The 19475-nt window shown below is 39.7% G+C and overlaps 3 protein-coding genes and 1 long non-coding RNA gene across 4 annotated transcripts; 3 read left to right on the top strand and 1 right to left on the bottom strand.

Moving 5' to 3' along the window:
* The first annotated feature begins 4436 nt into the window (after positions 1 to 4436).
* LOC119027774 lies at positions 4437 to 6474 on the top strand. The gene is made up of 5 exons (XM_037113219.1): positions 4437 to 4499; positions 4643 to 5335; positions 5457 to 5582; positions 5666 to 5709; positions 5835 to 6474. Exons 1-5 carry the CDS (start codon positions 4442 to 4444, stop codon positions 5952 to 5954), a joined length of 1041 nt encoding a protein of 346 aa, XP_036969114.1. The 5' UTR covers positions 4437 to 4441; the 3' UTR covers positions 5955 to 6474.
* A 4443-nt stretch (positions 6475 to 10917) lies between these two features.
* LOC119027404 lies at positions 10918 to 13692 on the top strand. The gene is made up of 5 exons (XM_037112576.1): positions 10918 to 10975; positions 11119 to 11811; positions 11987 to 12112; positions 12198 to 12241; positions 12363 to 13692. The coding sequence occupies exons 1-5, from the start codon at positions 10918 to 10920 to the stop codon at positions 12480 to 12482; spliced, it is 1041 nt and encodes a 346-aa protein (XP_036968471.1). The 3' UTR covers positions 12483 to 13692.
* On the bottom strand, positions 11708 to 12476 carry LOC119027405. The gene is made up of 3 exons (XR_005077375.1): positions 12360 to 12476; positions 12042 to 12261; positions 11708 to 11798 (listed from the first exon to the last, which is right to left on the bottom strand). It is a non-coding gene; the product is annotated as an uncharacterized LOC119027405 (long non-coding RNA).
* A 3864-nt stretch (positions 13693 to 17556) lies between the features above and the next one.
* LOC119027757 (immunoglobulin kappa light chain-like) lies at positions 17557 to 19019 on the top strand. Its single transcript, XM_037113191.1, has 5 exons — positions 17557 to 17623; positions 17734 to 18435; positions 18523 to 18648; positions 18731 to 18774; positions 18906 to 19019. The coding sequence occupies exons 1-5, from the start codon at positions 17566 to 17568 to the stop codon at positions 19017 to 19019; spliced, it is 1044 nt and encodes a 347-aa protein (XP_036969086.1). The 5' UTR covers positions 17557 to 17565.
* Positions 19020 to 19475: the final 456 nt, after the last annotated feature.

Raw genomic sequence — 19475 nt, 5'->3', positions numbered from 1 at the left:
TTCATTAAATACACTGTTTTGTGTTGACCTTGATTATTCTCCTCCCCACCTGGTTCAGAAAGTATTTTAATAACATATTTTACGGTTTCAAACCAAGTTCCAAGATGGTTAGTAAAGGATACGGTGAGGACCAACATTAGGCCCTTACTGATATTGTGAATAAATTAAAACTGAAAATTGTACTGTCTATCTTTACAGCAAGATCATCTGCGCGAGCGCAAATTAGGCCCTCACCAGATTAAAGTCTGTTTTGGATTACACTCAGGACTCTCTCACTAATTTACAGCTTGTCATAACTCCCAAAAAACATGTATTTCACATGAGAATGGAACATTAAAGTTCCTCCTCTGATCCAAATTCTGATTGTAGTTATAGTACAGGAAAGTTAAAGTGATACTTTGGGTCTTTTGATGCAAGGTTATATGAGGCAGGTATCCCCTGGTCATTACCAGCATATGAAGTCAGCTCTCCCCCCCTGCATGGAGAAGCAGGGTACAGCACCAACAGGGAAGTAGAATATTATACTGCTGAACGGCACCAACAGCAAGATGCATTTCAGCCCCCTAAAAGAAGGCACACCTTGTAAAAATAGATATCTGATGAAGTGTACGCTATATTGTACACATATATAGTGCTTTAGATTGTTGGGATGGGTACTGAGACAAGGTAACAGGTCCGCATGCAACAAGTCTTTTGCATGTTAGGGTGGAAAAACCTGCAATCTCTCAAAACATTCAGCAAAAAGTACATCACATACAGACGGAGAAATGCACAGTTTTCGACAGCTTAACTAGGTCATGAGTTTGGTCTGACACGAAAGCTGAAAGCATCATCAGGGTTGGAGTTATAATATGAGGTTTGTGGGGGTCTCTATGATAAGCAACCCTAACCACCGTTGGTAGCGAAACAGATGAATAAAATTATAGTGCAAACAATGGCTAGCATCAAACGCCTCGCCCCGACTCTATATGAAGATGGAGGCCTACGCTGATATCATTCAAAAAAATGGATATGTTTTTATCCACAAACATTTTCTTCATGTATAATATTTGCAGAATGAACAAGTAGGCCCAAATAGTGGAGAATGTGTTGTAGACAGCATTTCAGAACGTTTATACAGTTTCTCCTAATGCAACATGTTTAAAAATGTAGTTTTTTTTTTGTTTTTTGTTTTTTTAAGGGAATCCGGTGAAGAATTAACAGGCTTTCACAGCAATGCCGCAAAGGCACTAACACTTTTTACAAGGAAAGAAACTTCTTCATGTATTGTACTTAAAGCTGAATTCACAAAAAGGCACCAGTGAGTTTTCTCCTCATAATGCAATAACTCTTAAAATCACTCAATTTATAAGGGAGTCTGGGATAGTAGCCATTGCTAGTGACATTCATCACTTCATTATGTGGTCCATATCCATAAAGTTGATCACAACAACAGTTATTTAATTTAGATATAAAAGGTGTGAAAGCACACATTTCAGAGAGAGAATTACAGTATTTGTTCACTGTCACTGTCATTCATGAGATAATATAGTGAGTAGTTCCACTGGAAAACATGTGTCTTTTAACCTATTCATGTAAAAATTACTCATTACATCAGAAAAATAATTATTTGTGATTAAAATAACAGTTGACAGTAATGCATTAGAAACCCATACAGATCTGTCATTTTGCGACTCTCAGAATATATGTATACATACACACGCACTGTCCTGTTATTATTGCTTCACTTGTACATTTCAATTCAACTTTTACCTCTGGCAAATTCCTGTAATATGGAAAAGAACATGTGATGTTGTTGATGATGATATTTTATTAAATGCACAACTTTCTGTTGGTCATAATTATTCTCCTTTACACCCGGTTGAGATCGTATTTATTTTTAGAAGGTTCCAAACCAAGTTCCAAGATGTTAAATGAAGGATCCAACATTAGCGCCCAGGCTCTACTGTCAATAATTCTAAAACCGAAAATTGCAATGACCATCTCCGTGCCGACATCTTGTATGGCATCTGCTCTACCACAAATGAGGCCTTCACCTGCTTACAGTCTGCTATTAACAACACCCGAATTAAAGGTCTTTTTGAACTAGGTCAGCTCGGAAACTAAAAATTCATGTTGGATTCCAGATGTAGCCCTAGTCTTCATTTCAAACCGAAAAAAAAAAACAAAAAACAGTATGCCATTCACAGCATCACCTACACTGAATTATAGTGGCCCTCCTTGTTTACACTGCTGCTGACACTATGAGATCTCATCTACCACACTGCTATTCAATTCATTACTCAAGACGGCTCTCCTAGTGTTTCCCACACATAAACTTTGTTTGGGCGGCCTGCCTAGGTATATTAAAGGGATAGTTCGGGTTTTTTGAAGTGGGGTCATATAAAGTACATATCTATAGTCGATCTGTTCCCTGCCGTTATCGCTGATGAGCGCAGCCTCCGTTTGGAGAAGCAGAAAGCTGCTCCGGCCCAGACACTCAGCTTTGTACTGCAGTGAACGGGGGCCAGAGAAAAGGCAAAATAAACCACCTAAAACAAGGCTCAACTTAAAAAAATCTATAACAGTTCAAGTGTGCGTTGTAAACGGAAAATTCACAGTGCTTGACATCGCTGTCAGACCGGCCTTTCTTTAGGCACTACATTTTCTCAGCCGTAGAACCACTGTATCCCTATTCACACAGAAGGTGAATAGGGATACAGGGATTCAACATGCTATACAAGTATGATTCATTGATTGAGGATAATTGATGGATTCTTGAGAAAGTGGATCTTGTACCGTACACCTTACTGTTGGAACTAATTTCAAAATAAACTGAAGTTACAATCTGAGAGACTGTAAATTTTCACTTTCTCATGTTGTGACGAACGTTTCAATTAGTGTGTCAACGAGTGCTTGTTTCTGACAAGGCTCACCTGTCACCAAGTTTCTAGATGTGACTTGAATCACCATCACAACCTACTGGAAATTAACAACTGTCAGCATGTAATCACACTAAACAAAAGTGAGAGGCAGTTTTTTACAGGACACCTGCTAAACACCAACATGGTGGCACTGTCATTATGAGCATGTCGGCATGCTGATGTCAGCATGTAGCTGAAAGCACGGTCTCAAAGAGCTGCTGGCATGGCTGCAGACTCTTGACCTTGTTTCACTGAATATCTGTCAGTGCAGTGGTCATTGTGGTTTGCAGTGGGCTGTAAAGGTGTTAGCGTTCTCACACAGATCCACCTGAATACCTGCAAACATGTGAACACAGAGTTCTTACCAGCACCCAAGTTTATGACTTAGAGTGCAGTTAGAATAACTCATGGCCAAACAGTAACAAGAGAGAGAAAACTTTTGAAAGTCAAAATGTTCAAGTGGATTGATATTGTTGTTGTTATTATTATTATTGATATGATTGCTTTTCTGCGACTGGCTGTGCCTGCCTATTACGGTACATGAAAGGTAAATGGACTTTTGGTTATGGCATCAGAAACCCTCTGAGACCTGTAGACTCATGCAGTTAGATACCGTGAAAGAAAGTATTTATTGTTTTGTACCGTTGTTTAACACTAGGGGTGTAACAACGATTCGATTCGTGTCATGATTCGTCGTTGCCGATATGATTCAAGGACGATCTTGGTTCATTCAGAATGATCCGATCCGATGCGATTCAGTGGCATGAAATTAAACTTTTTAGCCAAAAATTCAACCAGTGTGACTGTGAAATAAATACCTGGATACTGGACAGTGCAGTTTCCTAGATCCCTGTTGTTTCTTGTAAGGGAATCAGGATTAAATTCATCATGGATATAAACAAGTAAACAACAATTAATGGCAAATAAATTAACCTTTTATTTGAATTAACTGCCTTTTTTGTTCTGATTTTCAATATAAAAAGAATACAGTAAGTGTAACCAACATTTCTTCAGGTTGAATTAACAGTTGGTGTACCTGCTACTCCTGCTGACGTTACCTTGCGCTGCTGCTGGCACGTGCCACAGACAGGCAGACTGAATCGTTTAACATGTCTTTATCATTAAAAGTGCTAAAAAAAGAACACACATCAATGTAGTAGATGAATCGTAACACCCTTATTTAAAGAATGCAGTGTTAGTTACAACTTGAAATAATATTTATTTATAATCATTAGATGGTGGATGGTTGCTGAACGTGGAGCAGGACTCTTACTGTGTATTGATACAAGTGTTTATATTTGATGCAGGTCATATATTTTTAGGTGATTTTAAATCCAGTTTCAGGGTAATGTTTTCCATTTATTGTCTCTGAACGTGTAACTCTTACCAACGCGATACTTGTAGCAGTGAACATGTGACCATGTTTCCCACATAGCTCATACAGAGTCATTTCAGGCTGGCCAATCAAACACAGTCTCCTCTCTATAGGGTGGAGAAGGTGTTGAGATTCTGTCATTCAACACAAGGATTCGAACACGATGACATCTCTGAGGTTTGTCTTTTTCCATCTGACATGTTTGTTCTTGAGGATAATGGGTGAGTTGAGTTTGTTGATTCAAGTATCCTTTTTTAAATGTATGGTTACTCTTCATAGTAATGTGTCTGATGTTAGGATTATTCTGAAATCTTTCACAAATAAGTAACTGTGTGTGTTTGCTCTTTCGCTCATTCCACTTCAGCTCAGACAGCTACTCAGAAGTTTTCCTCATCTGTTCATCCAGACGGAGGTTTATTATCAGTGAAAACTGGGGATGACTTGACTCTAACGTGTTTCTATAATGCTGATGTTTCTGCGAAACTTTACTGGTACAAACAACCTATGGGACAGAAACCACAGCTCATCTCTACCTTCTACAAGTTTCATAAAAATGGGACTTTTCATGGTGAATTCAAGAACAAGCCACGCTTCACACTGGATACAGGGGATGGTAAAAATCACTTAAAGATCTCAGATCTGCATATTTCAGACTCTGCTGTATACAGCTGCATAAGTTGTTTTGCAAACGCATTTGAAATTTCAGAGAGTATTACTGTCAGTGTGACGGGTTCAGCTTGGGTCCATCAGTCAGCATCTGAGATCATCCAGCCAGGAGGCTCTGTGACTCTGAACTGTACAGTACACACTGGGACCTGTGATGGAGAACACAGTGTTTACTGGTTCAAACGCTCTCAAGAATCTCATCCAGGACTCATTTACACCCATGGAGGCAGGAATGATCAGTGTGAGAGGAAAGACAGCACACAAACACACACCTGTGTCTACAACTTACCAATGAAGAGCCTGAATCTTTCTCATGCTGGGACCTACTACTGTGCTGTTGCCTCATGTGGATACATATTGTTTGGAAATGGGACCAAGCTGGACTTCAAAGGTAACTAACTTTCTAAAAAAAAATTCTCTGATTTGTTTAAGTCATTCTTGCTGTTCCATCAAAGTTATTCTGAAAACCATAAACATGATAAATTCTGTTTCTATTGTCTGTGTCTCAGCAGACAAAGTGGACTCTCCTGTGTTGGTGTTTTTCTTGAGTGGAGCTTTGACACTCACCACCATCCTGGTAGTTTTACTGGCTCTCTCAGTGTTCAAGATGAGGAAGGGAAACACTTATCAGTCTACAGGTAACTTGGTTCTGTTTGCATCTGACAGCTTGTTTCCACTGAATATAACTTGTGAATGAAACAGCTTTATTTGTGTTTCACAGAGTCTCAAGCAAGATTATCCGCTCCCTCCACAACAAATGCAGAGGTGTGATTTTTCTTAACCATCCATTAGTTACCATCAAAATACCTTTTAATTGCAAAACAACAAAATGTGATGTGGGGCATCATTTGATCGATATCTTAATCCACCTCTGTATACTTTATTACCAGGGTCACGGAGACGCAGACAACCTTCATTATGCAGCTTTAAGTGTCAAGCTGCCCAATAGCTCACGAAGACAGAGGAACAACACCAACAATGAATGTGTGTACTCCAGTGTGAAGCTCTAGACCTGGACCTGTTTCATGACTACTTTTTTATTAAAGATCGATTTTACTTTCAATGCCAACAGTTAGTACCAATGTGAGAAGTGAAGAGTTGGCTGGGTGGATCGCTACGTAAATTATACCAGACCGTATCTCCTCAAAGACCTGTTGGTTACAATGGCCCTTCTTTTACCTTTAAAATAAGTTTCTTTTATCATATTTACCAGGTAAATAAGTTGCCTTACTATGCTACTATACTATCTACAATAGTTAGTTGTTTTTTGTCTGACATATCATTCATAACATAGTTTTTCATGCACATATATAAAGAAAACAGGAACATTATCACAAAGGTGATGACACTTCCGACCTCAACACCTATAGGCCTGTAAACAAGCTGTTCTGCAGTCTCATTGGTCAGCTCACCATACAGTCCTTTGATGCCGTCCTTCAATCACAGAGGTCAGGACGCCAACTCATAATACAATAACTGCTTGTTCCAGATGACAATATTAATTTGCTTCACTGCAAATCTGTTCAAAGTTTCTGATGCTGTTGCTGTTGATTATGACATTGTATTAAATAAAAAGGAATGCTTCCTATTTGTCTTGATGATTCTGCGGACACCAGGTTCACGCCACATTTTAACGGATCACCCATGCTGACGTACCGAGATGTCATTTACCACAGTTTCATTCGCCTCATGACTTATGATGACTGTGGCAGCAGTGTTCACACACATATATTTGACGTGGGCGGTTATGCAGGTACGTTATAGTCCACCCAAGTATATTTGTTGACCGATTTTTCAAACTTATTTGCAGTGTGTCCCCTAGAGTGGGTAACCTGGCAACACTAGGGGGGTCCTAGGGGCATGCCCCCCGTAGAAAAAAATTGAAAAATAACCCTGTAAATGGTGACTACTGGTGAGATTTTTGAAAATATTAAAAAAATGACAGATTGAGACTTAAGGGTCTCATTCTTACAAATGACATAACAATCAACAGATTCAAGGTCAGATCATTGTACAAATGTGCCTTGAACTGGGCAGAAACAAAGTTCATAATTTGTGATAATTTTCAGCTTAATTTTCTTTGATATTCATCATAACCTTATTTTAAAAAAAAATGAAGTGGCACAAGGTGGAAACATATTTGTACCGCTGCGTATATACTGCTGGTTTGGAGTCAGTGGGTCACATGACAGGGAAGCTATTGACAACAAATCATAATTTCTGCATCATTAATGTTCATATAAAATAGAGGAAGTACTAAAATAAAATTGAAAGAACTGTATCTTATTCGTCAAGTTCACTAATACAATCTGCTGCTGGTTTGGGTCACATGACACGGAACCTCAGTAAAGTCTCGGCTGGCACCTGAGTGAATACCTGCCAAATATCCAACCTAAAACTAACTTCACCCCGGCGGTTTACATAGAGTAGCGTTTTGCCTAGGAGTGTGGACAGCAGGTCTGAGGGGGTTTCAGATGTTTCTGTCAAGTTTACCTAGCCAGCTGCTTTTTAATGCAAGCTAGCAACGGGGGTCCAATGAATGTAACGTTAATCCAACAAGCGCAGTGATTTGCTCACGACATGGGATAAACAGTAAAATCTGTAAGATGGCTGATAAAGAATCTGAAGGATAGTTATTTGGTACTTGTTTTTATTATAGCCTAAGTTATAAGTCTAAGCCTAAGTCTGCTTAACTATACAAATGTTGTTGTCTGCATCACGTCTGGCTTCGATGAGTCGCCTGTTACAGCCTTCGAAGAGGATGACGAGGATTTCAGTTACTCAACTTAAACAGTGATTTGGAGAAATTATGAAATAACAAATGACAATAATAATCAATTTCAAGATAACTTAGGGTGTAGTGCTTCCACTGTGTGCAACTTGCCCATGATATCAAACCTACAAAAATCATGTCCGCAGAATGCATATAGGGGAAACACTGATTATTTGTATAGCACCAACTGACAACAAAAGTCATCTAGTGACATTTTCCAAATTGAGCAGGTCTAAACCATACACCTTGGTCAATTTATTTACAGAAACTCAACATTTATTCCATGAGCAAACACTTGGCGACATTGGTGAGAAAGAAAACTGCTTTTTAATAGGCAGTAACCTGAGTTACCGGACCCAATGGCAGGCAGCCATCTGCTTCAATAGGTTGCGTTGAGAGAGAAGAGATGGAGAGGGAGAGGAAGAGGAAGAGAGAGAGGGAGGGATGGGGGAAGCAGGATTGAGCTGTGGATAATCTGCCCTCTTCTGCACCCCATGTCTACTGATGTTCACACATGTTTACCAGAGAGAGATATTCTCTGGTAACACCTCCATCCTGTAAACTCTAATTGCATTGCAACGTCTCCTATTTAACGCAGGCAAGAGTGATAGAGTAAACAGAGTGGCGACACCTCCGTCGTAAAAAAATGGCGGAGAATCGAATAGTTCCAGTGGTAAGTTGCTGAAATATTGTCCTCTTTTGAGTTGTCAGCTGTCTATATTGTATCCTTTGTGATGCTTATACTGGTCTTCATATGTATATGCACAGTGTCATCATCTATATTTTATCTTGGTTGTTACAACCAATTTTAAAGCTTTTCCTGCTAGCTAGTTAACTAGCACGACTTTGCCAGATGTGAAGGTAAGAGTTCGGCGATGGATCGCTAGCAACTTTTATATTAATGATGTTGGGTATCTAACAAACAGGATTTACATGTGTTATCAAGGGGTTTAATTTATTTTGGCTTTTATCTGCTGAACCTGACCGTGTCAGCCATGGTTAGTGGGTTATGTGTGTGATATAAGACTACTTATAGCTGCTCGCACTCGTTGAAATAAGGGGGCATTTGTGATAAATATTTCATTCAATATTTCATTGAAATTTGGGACATACTAACTTCATCATTATGTGACATGCTGTCGGCTGTACTTAATTTTTTGTACTGCTCTGTGTTCAATTCAACATGATTACTCTCTTTCATGTAGGCTACTGCATTTTATTTTAAGTGGCTGCTGCTGGTGGTCATGGCGGTTACTGTAAGTGGTGAGGGTGGCTGCTGCTGGTGGTGACGGCGGCTGACGATGGTGGCGGTGGCTGCTGCTAGTTGGCTGCTAATTTGGTCCTTCTCCAAAGTTTTTTTTTTTTTTTCATGGTTCATGGTTTTCTATATGGTTGCCTTGTGACATGGATCACCTGCCCCTGTTTTATATTTTTCTTGCTCGCACACACACACAAAACCACACATTCTTGTTGGCTGTTGTTTAATAAAAAAACACTGTCTTTGAAAACCTTCATTTGTGTCAGCCATCTTTACATTGGTGTCTCAATAGCTGTAACAGGAGTTACAAGTGTTTTGTTACAATAGTTAATTGCTTAAGTTACTTGGGTTGAGTTACAGCTACCCTTACTCTGTGCACTAACCAGGAACCATGGAGAAAAATCTTAACAGCTCTGCACTTACCTATAGATCCAAACATACAGGTGTAAAATAGTTTTTATTCTGTAATAGTTTTGATAGTATGTGCATGGCTTAATCTTAAATAGTCTAGTAATATTCTTAGTCTTAGCATGATCATGTTTCACATTGTGGCCCTGGGGGTGGCCACTTTCATCAGAAAAAGTGAGCTAGCTGCCAGGCGAATGCTGAACGGACCACGGCATACCTCTTAGCGCTACCACTGAATGGGAATTTAGAAGCCAAATCACGGGAATCAGTGATACAGCCCAGCTGCACTAAACGAAAATCATGAGACGTCTATCGTCAGATAAATGATATAGAAAAGAAAAGTTAAACATGAACACTAAGCTTTTCCCTCCAAAAATGTAAAGCTTTTCTAAGTAATACACATATTTCCGTTGTCACCCTGCCTCTCCAAATGCAAAACTGACATTAACAAAAATGCAATGATGCAGTAACAGCTGAAAAAGTACTCGGGTGTGTGTGTGTGTTTTTTTATTTTTTTTATTTTTTTATATTTACCGTTCAATAATGCAATTGCATAGAAGAACATGACAGCCAGCCTATGTTTTGGAACTACTGGGGCTTACATGCCCCGTGGGGACATCACAGAATGTCACAACTCCGGCACTGACACAGGCCAACATATGCCGTTGTTTTGTTCAAGCTTGAGTGCACCCAACTGTTTTCACTCTCATTCGGTGCCACACTGGTTTCGATAGCCTTCCTAATCATAAACAAGTGTTCTCTACACGCGGCTCACCCACCATGATCCAAGCTAAGAAGAGTGAGCAGACACATACTGGTAGACAGAAACAGGAAGGTGAGGCAAGTCGGTGTCTGAAGAATTAAAGCAACAGTATGTTGCCACACTTTGAACACCATTCTGAAAAAGACAGTAGATTTTTGAGTCTCATTCTCAAGTTGTCCAATACTAACATTTAAAAAGTGTTTTAAAAGTCAGAAGTTTGTATGTTCATGTTTTTTCTATTTCATTCCATTAAAGGTAAATGGACTTTGGATTATGGCAATCAAAGCATCATAAAAACAGTCCTGCTAATTCCTGCAAAGTTAGATACTGTGAAAGAAGATATTTAATTGTTTTTTATCATGGTTTTGTACTATTAATATATATTTTGTATAAACGTGATACATTTCTAATATATGATATTAACTCTGGATGATCTGCTCAAAGTCATGTACTTTATTTCTGTTTGATACAATGGTATCCATTGGAGTGGAGCCGGGCTCTTATTGTGTATTGGTGTGAGTGTTTATATTTGATGCAGGTCACATATTTTTTCAGTGATGTTTAAATCCAATTTCAGGGTGATGTTTTCCATTTACTGTGTCTTAACATGTAACTCTTACCCACATGACACTTGTAGCAGTGAACATGTGACCATGTTTCCTACATAGCTCATACAGAGTCATTTCAGGCTGGCCAATCAAACACAGTCTCCTCTCTATAGGGTGGAGAAGGTGTTGAGATTCTGTCATTCAACACAAGGATTCCAACACGATGACATCTCTGAGGCTTGTCTTCTTCCATCTGGCATGTTTGATCGTGGGGATAATGGGTGAGTTGAGTTTGTTGTGATTCAAGTATTCAACTTTGAATGTATGGTTACTCCTCATACTAATGTGACTGATGTAATGATTATTCTGAACTCTTTCACAAAGAAGTAACTGCGTGTTTGCTCTGTCTCCCATTTCACCTCAGCTCAGGTGGCTGCTCAGAAGTTGTCTTCATCTGTTCACCAAGACGGAGGTTTTTTGTCAGTAAAAACTGGGGACAGCTTGACTTTGCCCTGTTTCTATAAAACGGATGTTGCTGCAAGGCTTTACTGGTACAAACAACCTCTGGGACAGAAACCACAGCTCATTTCTTCCTTCTACAAGTTTGATAAAAATGTCGCTTTTTATGGTGAATTCAAGAACAATCCACGCTTCACACTGGATACAAGAGATGGTAAAAATCAGCTGAAGATTTCAGATCTGCATATTTCAGACTCCGCTGCTTACAACTGCATAAGTAGTGTCTTACACTCGTTAGAAATATTAGGGAGCCAAACTGTCAGTGTGACGGGTTCAGCTCAGGTCCATCAGTCAGCATCTGAGATCGTCCAGCCAGGAGGCTCTGTGACTCTGAACTGTACAGTACACACTGGGACCTGTGATGGAGAACACAGTGTTTACTGGTTCAAACACGCTCAAAAATCTCATCCAGGAATCATTTACACCCATGGAGGCAGGAATGACCAGTGTGAGAGGAAAGACAACACACAAACACAAACCTGTGTCTACAACTTACCAATGAAGAGCCTGAATCTTTCTCATGCTGGGATCTACTACTGTGCTGTTGCCTCATGTGGACACATATTGTTTGGAGACGGGACCAAGCTGGACGTCCAAGGTAAGTAACTGTTAGTCCATCTCATAATTACCAATTTCTACTTACTAAATGTAATTTTAGGCTAAAAACAGAAACAATTTGATGTGATGAAAATCTATTTATGGTCTCTTACAGAAATGAACTTAAGATGAAGACAGTGTTAAAATCTCAAACTTCTGTTTATGTGTCTCTGCAGACAAAATAGACTCTCCTGTCTTGGTGTATATCTTGAGTGGAGCTTTGACACTCACCACCATCCTGGTAGTTCTACTGGCTCTCTCAGTGTTCAAGATGAAGATGAGAAACAGTTATCAGTCAACAGGTAACTTGGTACTATTGGTATATGATGGCTTGTGTTCGTAGAGTCACTTTTGATTGAAAGAGCAATATCTGTGTTTCACAACCAGAATCTCAAGCAAGATTATCGGCTCCGTCGACCACAAATCCAGAGGTGATATTGATTTTAACAATCTATGAATTTCAATAAAAAAGAAAAAAAAAATCAATCACATTGTTTCATAGATATTTCTAGGATCGATGTCCTAATCAACCTCTACATATTTTGTTACCAGAGTCGCAGAGATGCAGAGAACCTCCATTATGCTGCTTTAAGTGTCAACCTGCCCAACAGATCAAGAAGACAGAGGAAAACCACCAACAATGACTGTGTGTACTCCAGTGTGAAGCTCTAGAATTGGACCTGTTTAATTTTTACCTCTTCAATAAAACTTGATTTTGTATTCAATACCAACAATTACTACCAATGCGAGAAGACGTGTGCCCTTTATAGAGCAAGGTGGAAAGACTGGTCGAGATAATAAGGTGGATGGCTTTTCTTTAACCTTCAAAATAAGCTTTTTAGAATAGAATACGATAGAATAGAATAGAATAGAATAGAATAGAATAGAATAGAATAGAATAGAATAGAATAGAATAGAATAGAATCACTTTATTGATACCAGACTGGGAAATTAGTTTGTTACTTTTTATAACCTTTACTGAGTAAAAAAGTTGCCTAACCCGATGCCTGTTATAACAACAGTAAGTTGTTTTTTGTCTCACATCAACACTTATTGGCCTGTATCCCAGTTGTTCTGCAGTCTCATTGGTCAGCTCACCATACAGTTCTTTGTGGTAGAAAATGCCGTCTTTCATTCACAGAGGCCAGGACACCTACTGATAATACAATAACTGCTTGTCCTGGATGACAATTTTTCTTGATGGAAAAACAACATTGTACTGCACTGCCAATATGTTCAATGCTTTTTGATGCTCTTTGAAATGATATTGTATTAAATAAAAAGAATGCTACCTGTTGGTCTTAATGATGCTGCGTACACCTGGTTCACATCATATTTTAACAGATCACTGCTGCTGACACCACGAGATGTTATTTACAGCAGTCTCATTCCGTTCATGACTTACGTCGACTGTGGCAGCAGTGTTTCCCACACATACTTTACTTGGGTGGGTGTCCAGGTACATTGAAGGCCACCCAAGTATATTTGGTGACCCATTTTTGCTTGAATTAGGTTTATAGATCTGAGTAGAGGCCTTCAGTGATCTATCACTCTTTACTTCCTGTCCATTGATGTTCACACATGCCCTGCAGAGAAACACACAGAGAGATATTCTCTGGTATATTCTCACTCCCTCCTGTAAATGCTGATTGTCATGCAATGCCTCTTATTCTTACAGGCCTACTTATGTGTTTTTTTTTCTTTCTTTTTTTTGTTCAAGCTTAAGTGCTCCCACTTGTTTCCGTGTCATTCTGTACCACACTGGTTTCAACAGACAACATAAATAACGCCAGGTTTCCTCCACATGCAGCTCACCCACTGTTATCAAAATACAATAGTGGTAAGAAGATCCAGACCACGAGGTGTGTTTTATGGCCAACTTTAGAAAAGAAACTGCTGACGAAGAAAGTAAACAGAGCAGACACACACTGGGAATCAGAAACAGGAAGGCAGTGCAAGCCGGCGTGTGTACATTAAGATGGGGAATTTAAGCAACAGTATGTAGCCAAAGAAATTCTGAAAAAGACAGTTTATTTTTGATTCTTATTCTCAAGCCGTCAAACCGACACCCAGTTAAATTTGCACTCAGTGTACAGGGATCTGAAGAAGAAAAATAAATAATTGAAAAATCCAAATACGTACGAGGCAAAAAATGTGTAATTGTTAAGGAGTGCCGGATTTTTCGCAGTATTTACCTCAAAACTGTTTTTACAGTAAAAGTGGATACAGTGGAATTACTGCACAATGTTTTTTGTTTTTTTTTTTTTTCTGACACTCTGACTGGTAAATGTTCAGACAGCCTGGGGGAAGAAACTTTCTCTGTCCTGTCGTGTTGGTGTACAGTGTTCTGTATAGCCTACCAGAGGGGTGGAGCTTGAACAGTGTGTGTCTGGGGTGTGAGGCGTCTGCAGAGATGTTACCTGCCCATTTCCTGACCCTGGATCAGTGCAAGTTCAGTATGGAGGGCAGGTCGGCTCCAACAATGTTTTTTTGCAGACGTGGTTGCCCGTTGTAGTCTGTTCCTGTCCTGTTTGGTTGCAGAGCTGAATCAGACAGTGATGAAAGTGCAGAGAAGGGACAGTATCATCACCTAGAACTGCATCAGAAGCTATTGAAGCAAGTTGAACTTCCTTAGCTGTTGCAGGAAGGACAGATGTTCCTGGGCCTTTTTCTGGAGAGTGTCTATGTGGGAGGACCACTTCACGTCCTGGGAGACTGGGGTCCCCAGAAACCTGAGAGTGTACACACTGTGCTGTTAAGGATTGTTGGGGCAGGATTGTGGGTGGGCTTCTGTCTCCTGGCCTCTTCATGGTCTTGAACTGGTTCAGCTCCAGATGGTTCCGACCACCAGTGTTGTGAATGATCGTTCATATATTTGTTCATATTTTGGGTGAACGCGAATTGAACGTACTGTATTCTGCCTGATGAACGTCATTGTGAGCGCGTTCATTTGGGTGTTTGTGAACGGCACTCTAACAGCTTAACTTTGTTCAAGACAGTGCCAGGTTTCCATGGAGCCTTCCAGGTGAAAACCCGGTCAAACCCCCCCGTAAACGGGCCTTCATATGTAGTGGAAAAAACACCCAACAACACCAGCCACCACAGAGTCGCACTGCTGCATGCGTCGTCAAAATGCGAAGCATGGAGGCAAAAACAAATGGAGGCAGCAGCACTACCTCAGACACTTCCTCCACCATTAATACGGCATCTTCGTATGATTACTCAAAACAACTTTATGAAAAGATCAGTTATGATCCGGGTAGGAAAAATCTGACCTTTTTGTGTAAACTTTGCCTGCCAGGTTTCAAGAAGCAACTCCGTACATCAACAATGTCAACAGCAAACCTGAAACGGAATATTGAACTGAAGCACCCTGCTGGCCTTTCAAGGTATGTGCGAGTGAATAAAAAAATCATAAGACATGGCAACAGCGAGCCAAAACAGATCCTCTACCACCCAAATAGCATTAAGTAGCAGTAGCACAGTAGTACAGTAGCAGCTCTGCTGTCTTCATCTTCCAGCTGTAGGTGGACAACCTGGATTTACAGTATACTGCAGTTTCAGTGTTAAATCTGATAAAATAATTGCTGTCTATGGATCTAAATGGGCTGTGGCAATAATTTAGAAAAAATAATATGTATGCTATATTATTATAATAAGTATATTAAAAATAATATACTTATAATAATAAACATATTGAGAAAAAAAGAACTATGAAGTAGTTCTTTGTTGGAACTGTGAACTTAGTTCAAAATTTTGAATTATGATCTGAACTAGTTCATTTTAAAATTTGAACTTTGAACTAGATCATGTAGAAAGCAAACTTTCCCAACACTGCTCACCACACCAGAGGGCCATCTGTTCCACCTGGCATCTGTATGCAGACTTATCACTGTCCCAGATGAGGCCGATGACAGTGGTGGGAGTCTGTAAACTTCAGGAGTTTTACAGAAGGGACCCCTGAGGTGCAGACATTTGTGGAGAGAGGACACACCCCTGGGGGCCACCAGTGCTGATAGTCCAGGCGCTGGATATGACGCTCCCCAGCCTCTCCTGCTGCTTCCTGTCAGTCAGGAGGCTGGTGATCCACTGACAGGGGAAGGATCTCAGGGAAAATGATGTTTAATGGCGAGCTGAGGTCCAAAAACAGGATCCTTGTGTAGGTCGAGATGATGCGGTCCAGCAGTAATGATGTACTGTGATGTCATTCAGGTGACTCAACACCTGATTCTCAAAGGATTTCATGACTACAGCCGTCAGGGTGACAGGGCTGTACTCTCCGAATTTTATGATGGAGGGTTTTTTTGGGGAACGGGATGATGGTGGAGCATTTGAAACTGGTGCAGGTGATGAGGATAGGGGTGTGAAAGAATTCCTTTCAAACCTGGTGTAGAAGGTGTTAAGGTCATCTGCCAGTAGGGGTTTTCCAAAGGCTGAGGAGATGATCTCCTGTAGTTGCTGATGTCCTGCAGCCACTCCAAACTGACACAGGGTCGCTGGCAGTGTGTCTCCTTTTAGCTATCCTCTGAGATTAGCTCAAAGTTGAAATCCCCAAGAAATGACGACCAGGGCATCTGGGTGTTTTGTCTCCATGTCTGTTATCTAAGTTTTTTGTGTAGAGAAGAAGCAGCAGTTCATCCATCTTATTTTCCAGGGAGCAACCTTTTGAAAGGTGTACTGGCGGGAGAGAGTGCGTTCTCTCCGCTGCCTCAGCTTGGTGAGCGCTCCTGTGTGCTTCTTCCCATCTGTGTCTCTGGTAAATCCCATAGAATGTTGCTGCATCTTCAACAAGAATCTTTGTAAAACTTTTCGGTAAAGAAAAAAAAAATGGTAAACAAGTTCCAGTAACTAAGTACTAGAGAGAAGAGTACTGAGGAGGGCCAGGCCAACTGCTGTGCCATCTTGTATTTAAGCATGTTGTCAACAGACTACTGTGAAGAGGGGTATTTCATTGTTTTTTACCATGGTTTTATCATTTCAACAAATATATTGTAAAAAAAAAATAAAATAAAATAAAAACAATCATAATCATAAGATTAAAATAGATTGAACGTGTTGTGTTGTGTTGTGTCTGTCAGTGCAGTGTTCATTGTGGTTGTGGTTCTAACCAGCAAATGATGTTTTGATGTTAAAATAGCTCACAGTGAAACAGTAACAAGGGAGCTTTTCTTAGGGTGTCTTAAAAGTCAGTAGTATGTTCATGAGTGTTTTTTCCATTCCATTCCATTAAAGGTAAATGGACTTTGGATTACGGCAATCAAACCATCAGAAACAGAGTCCTGGTGATTAGTGCAGTGTTAGATACTGTGAAAGAAGATATTTAATTGTTTTCAATCATGATTTTGTACTTTTAATATATAATATATATATAGTAAAACATTTATAATAATATTTGTATTATCATTATATGGTGTCAACTCTGGATGATCTTCTAAAAATCATGTACTTCATTTGTGTTTGACATAATGGCATCTGGTCCATTGCTGAATGTGGAGAGGGACTCTTACCTTGTATTGGTGCGAGTGTTTATATTTGATACAGGTGATATATTTTATTTTAAATCCAATTTCAGAGGGAAGTTTCCCATGTATCTGTTACGTGCGACTCTAACCAATGTGGCAGTGAACATGTGACCATATTTCCTACAAAGCTCATACAGAGTCATTTCAGGCTGGCCAATCAAACGCAAGTCTTCTCTATATAGGGTGGAGAAAGTGTTTAGATTTTTTTCATTCAACACGAGAATTCATACACGATGACATCTCTGAGGCTTGTCTTCTTCCATCTGACATGTTTGATCTTAGGGATAATGGGTGAGTTGAGTTTCAAGTTTGAGTTTGTGTGAAAGTGATTTTTAATGTAACCATAATTCTGAATTTTGTCGGGCTAATGAATATTTGCTTTGTCTCTTATTTCACTTCAGCTCAGATGACAGATCTGTCCATAACAATTCGTCAAGAAAGACGCTTTGTATCAGCCAACATTGGAGACCATGTCTGTCTGCAATGTTTCTATGAAGATGATGGCTCAGCATGGTTGTACTGGTACAAACAACCTCTGGGACAGAAACCACAGCTAATCTCTACCTTCTACAGGTTAGATAAAAATGGAACTTTTTATAATGAATTCAAGAATAATCCACGCTTCACACTGGATACAGGGGATGGCACAAATCACCTTACAATTTTTGATTTGAGCATTTCAGACTCAGCCACTTACTACTGCGCAAGTGCCTATACATTTGTCTTTAGTTTTACTGAGGGCACAACCGTCAGTGTGAAGGGTTCAGGTTTGAACATCCCAGCTTCGGTCCATCAGTCACCATCTGAGATCATTGAGCCAGGAGGCTCTGTGAGTCTGAACTGTACAGTACACACTGGGACCTGTGATGGAGAACACAGTGTTTACTGGTTCAAAAACTCTCAGGAATTTCATCCAGGACTCATTTACACCCATGGAAGCAGGAATGATCAGTGTGAGAGGAAAGACAACACACAAACACACACCTGTGTCTACAATTTGCCAATGAAGAGCCTGAATCTTTCTCATGCTGGGACCTACTACTGTGCTGTTGCCTCATGTGGACACATACTGTTTGGAAGCGGGACCAAGCTGGACTTTGAAGGTAAGTAACCTTTTAGACTGCCTCATTAATACTTCCAAAACCAAAAACATGCTTATGGCTTTGCATCTTTTGTCTGTCTCTCTGCAGACAAAGGTGACTCTCCTGTCTTGGTGTATTTCTTGAGTGGAGCTTTGACGCTGACCACCATCCTGGTAGTTTTACTGACTCTCTCAGTGTTCAAGATGAAGAAGAGAAACAGTGATCAGTCTACAGGTAAATGGTACTGTTTGTGTCTGACAGCTTGTTTCCACTAAATACAACTTTTCAATGAAACAGCTTTATTTGTGTTTCACAGAGTCTCAAGCAAGATTATCAGCTCCCTCAACAACAAGTGAAGAGGTGAAATTTAACAAATTGTTAATTACCTTTGAAATACATTTAATTTCACATTAACAAATTGGTTTAGGGCTATTTTTTTAGAATTTGCAAGGATTGGTATCCAAATTCACCTCTATGTATTTTGTTACCAGGGTCGCAGAGAAGACCTCCATTACGCTGCTTTAAATATCAACCTACCCAACAGATCAAGAAGACAGAGGAACAACACCAACAATGAATGTGTGTACTCCAGTGTGAAGCATTAAAATGTTTAATCTTTCATTTGTACTTTTTCAATAAAGTTTGATATGGTATCTTTAAAGTGGTCTGTAGTCAAAACATGCAGTCCAGTATTACTACATTATGTCCGTATTGAACGATATTGTGCACCTCATGATTTGTGTTCAGTGCCAACATTCAGTATCAGTGCAAGAAGAAGTGTGCCTTTTTGTGGGAGTTGAGGTGGTGTGTGGCCAATTTTGAACAAAAAAAAACAAAACAAGGCTATTTCTTTGTTACGTGTGGAGAAAGTTCGCAGACTTTCTTAAAAAATCTTGAAATTGTGAGAGTTGTCGAGTTAGGAGAGCGCTGGATGCATTTTATCAACGCTTTCTACAACAAATTCTTAATTCATTTGCCCCTCTCGTGTAAATTCTGTAAATGTTATTTCTTCTTTCTATGTACTTTTTTGTTGACATAGTGTGTACAGTAATGCAGAGAGA

Source organism: Acanthopagrus latus, chromosome 10 (assembly GCF_904848185.1).
Source record: "Acanthopagrus latus isolate v.2019 chromosome 10, fAcaLat1.1, whole genome shotgun sequence".
NCBI lineage: Eukaryota > Metazoa > Chordata > Actinopteri > Spariformes > Sparidae > Acanthopagrus > Acanthopagrus latus.
Note: the sequence above shows the minus strand (reverse complement) of the source record. Positions and strands in the feature narration are given on the sequence as shown.

Excerpts from the sequence above, each read along its gene's own strand:
- LOC119027774 (XM_037113219.1), top strand. The coding sequence starts at position 4,442 with ATGACATCTCTGAGGTTTGTCTTTTTCCATCTGACATGTTTGTTCTTG. Across the intron at positions 5,583-5,665 it reads AAACACTTATCAGTCTACAG|AGTCTCAAGCAAGATTATCC; the intron begins GTAACTTGGTTC and ends TGTGTTTCACAG. Across the intron at positions 5,710-5,834 it reads CCTCCACAACAAATGCAGAG|GGTCACGGAGACGCAGACAA; the intron begins GTGTGATTTTTC and ends CTTTATTACCAG.
- LOC119027404 (XM_037112576.1), top strand. The coding sequence starts at position 10,918 with ATGACATCTCTGAGGCTTGTCTTCTTCCATCTGGCATGTTTGATCGTG. Across the intron at positions 10,976-11,118 it reads TTTGATCGTGGGGATAATGG|CTCAGGTGGCTGCTCAGAAG; the intron begins GTGAGTTGAGTT and ends ATTTCACCTCAG. Across the intron at positions 12,113-12,197 it reads AAACAGTTATCAGTCAACAG|AATCTCAAGCAAGATTATCG; the intron begins GTAACTTGGTAC and ends TTTCACAACCAG.
- LOC119027757 (XM_037113191.1), top strand. The coding sequence starts at position 17,566 with ATGACATCTCTGAGGCTTGTCTTCTTCCATCTGACATGTTTGATCTTA. Across the intron at positions 18,649-18,730 it reads AAACAGTGATCAGTCTACAG|AGTCTCAAGCAAGATTATCA; the intron begins GTAAATGGTACT and ends TGTGTTTCACAG. Across the intron at positions 18,775-18,905 it reads CCTCAACAACAAGTGAAGAG|GGTCGCAGAGAAGACCTCCA; the intron begins GTGAAATTTAAC and ends TTTTGTTACCAG.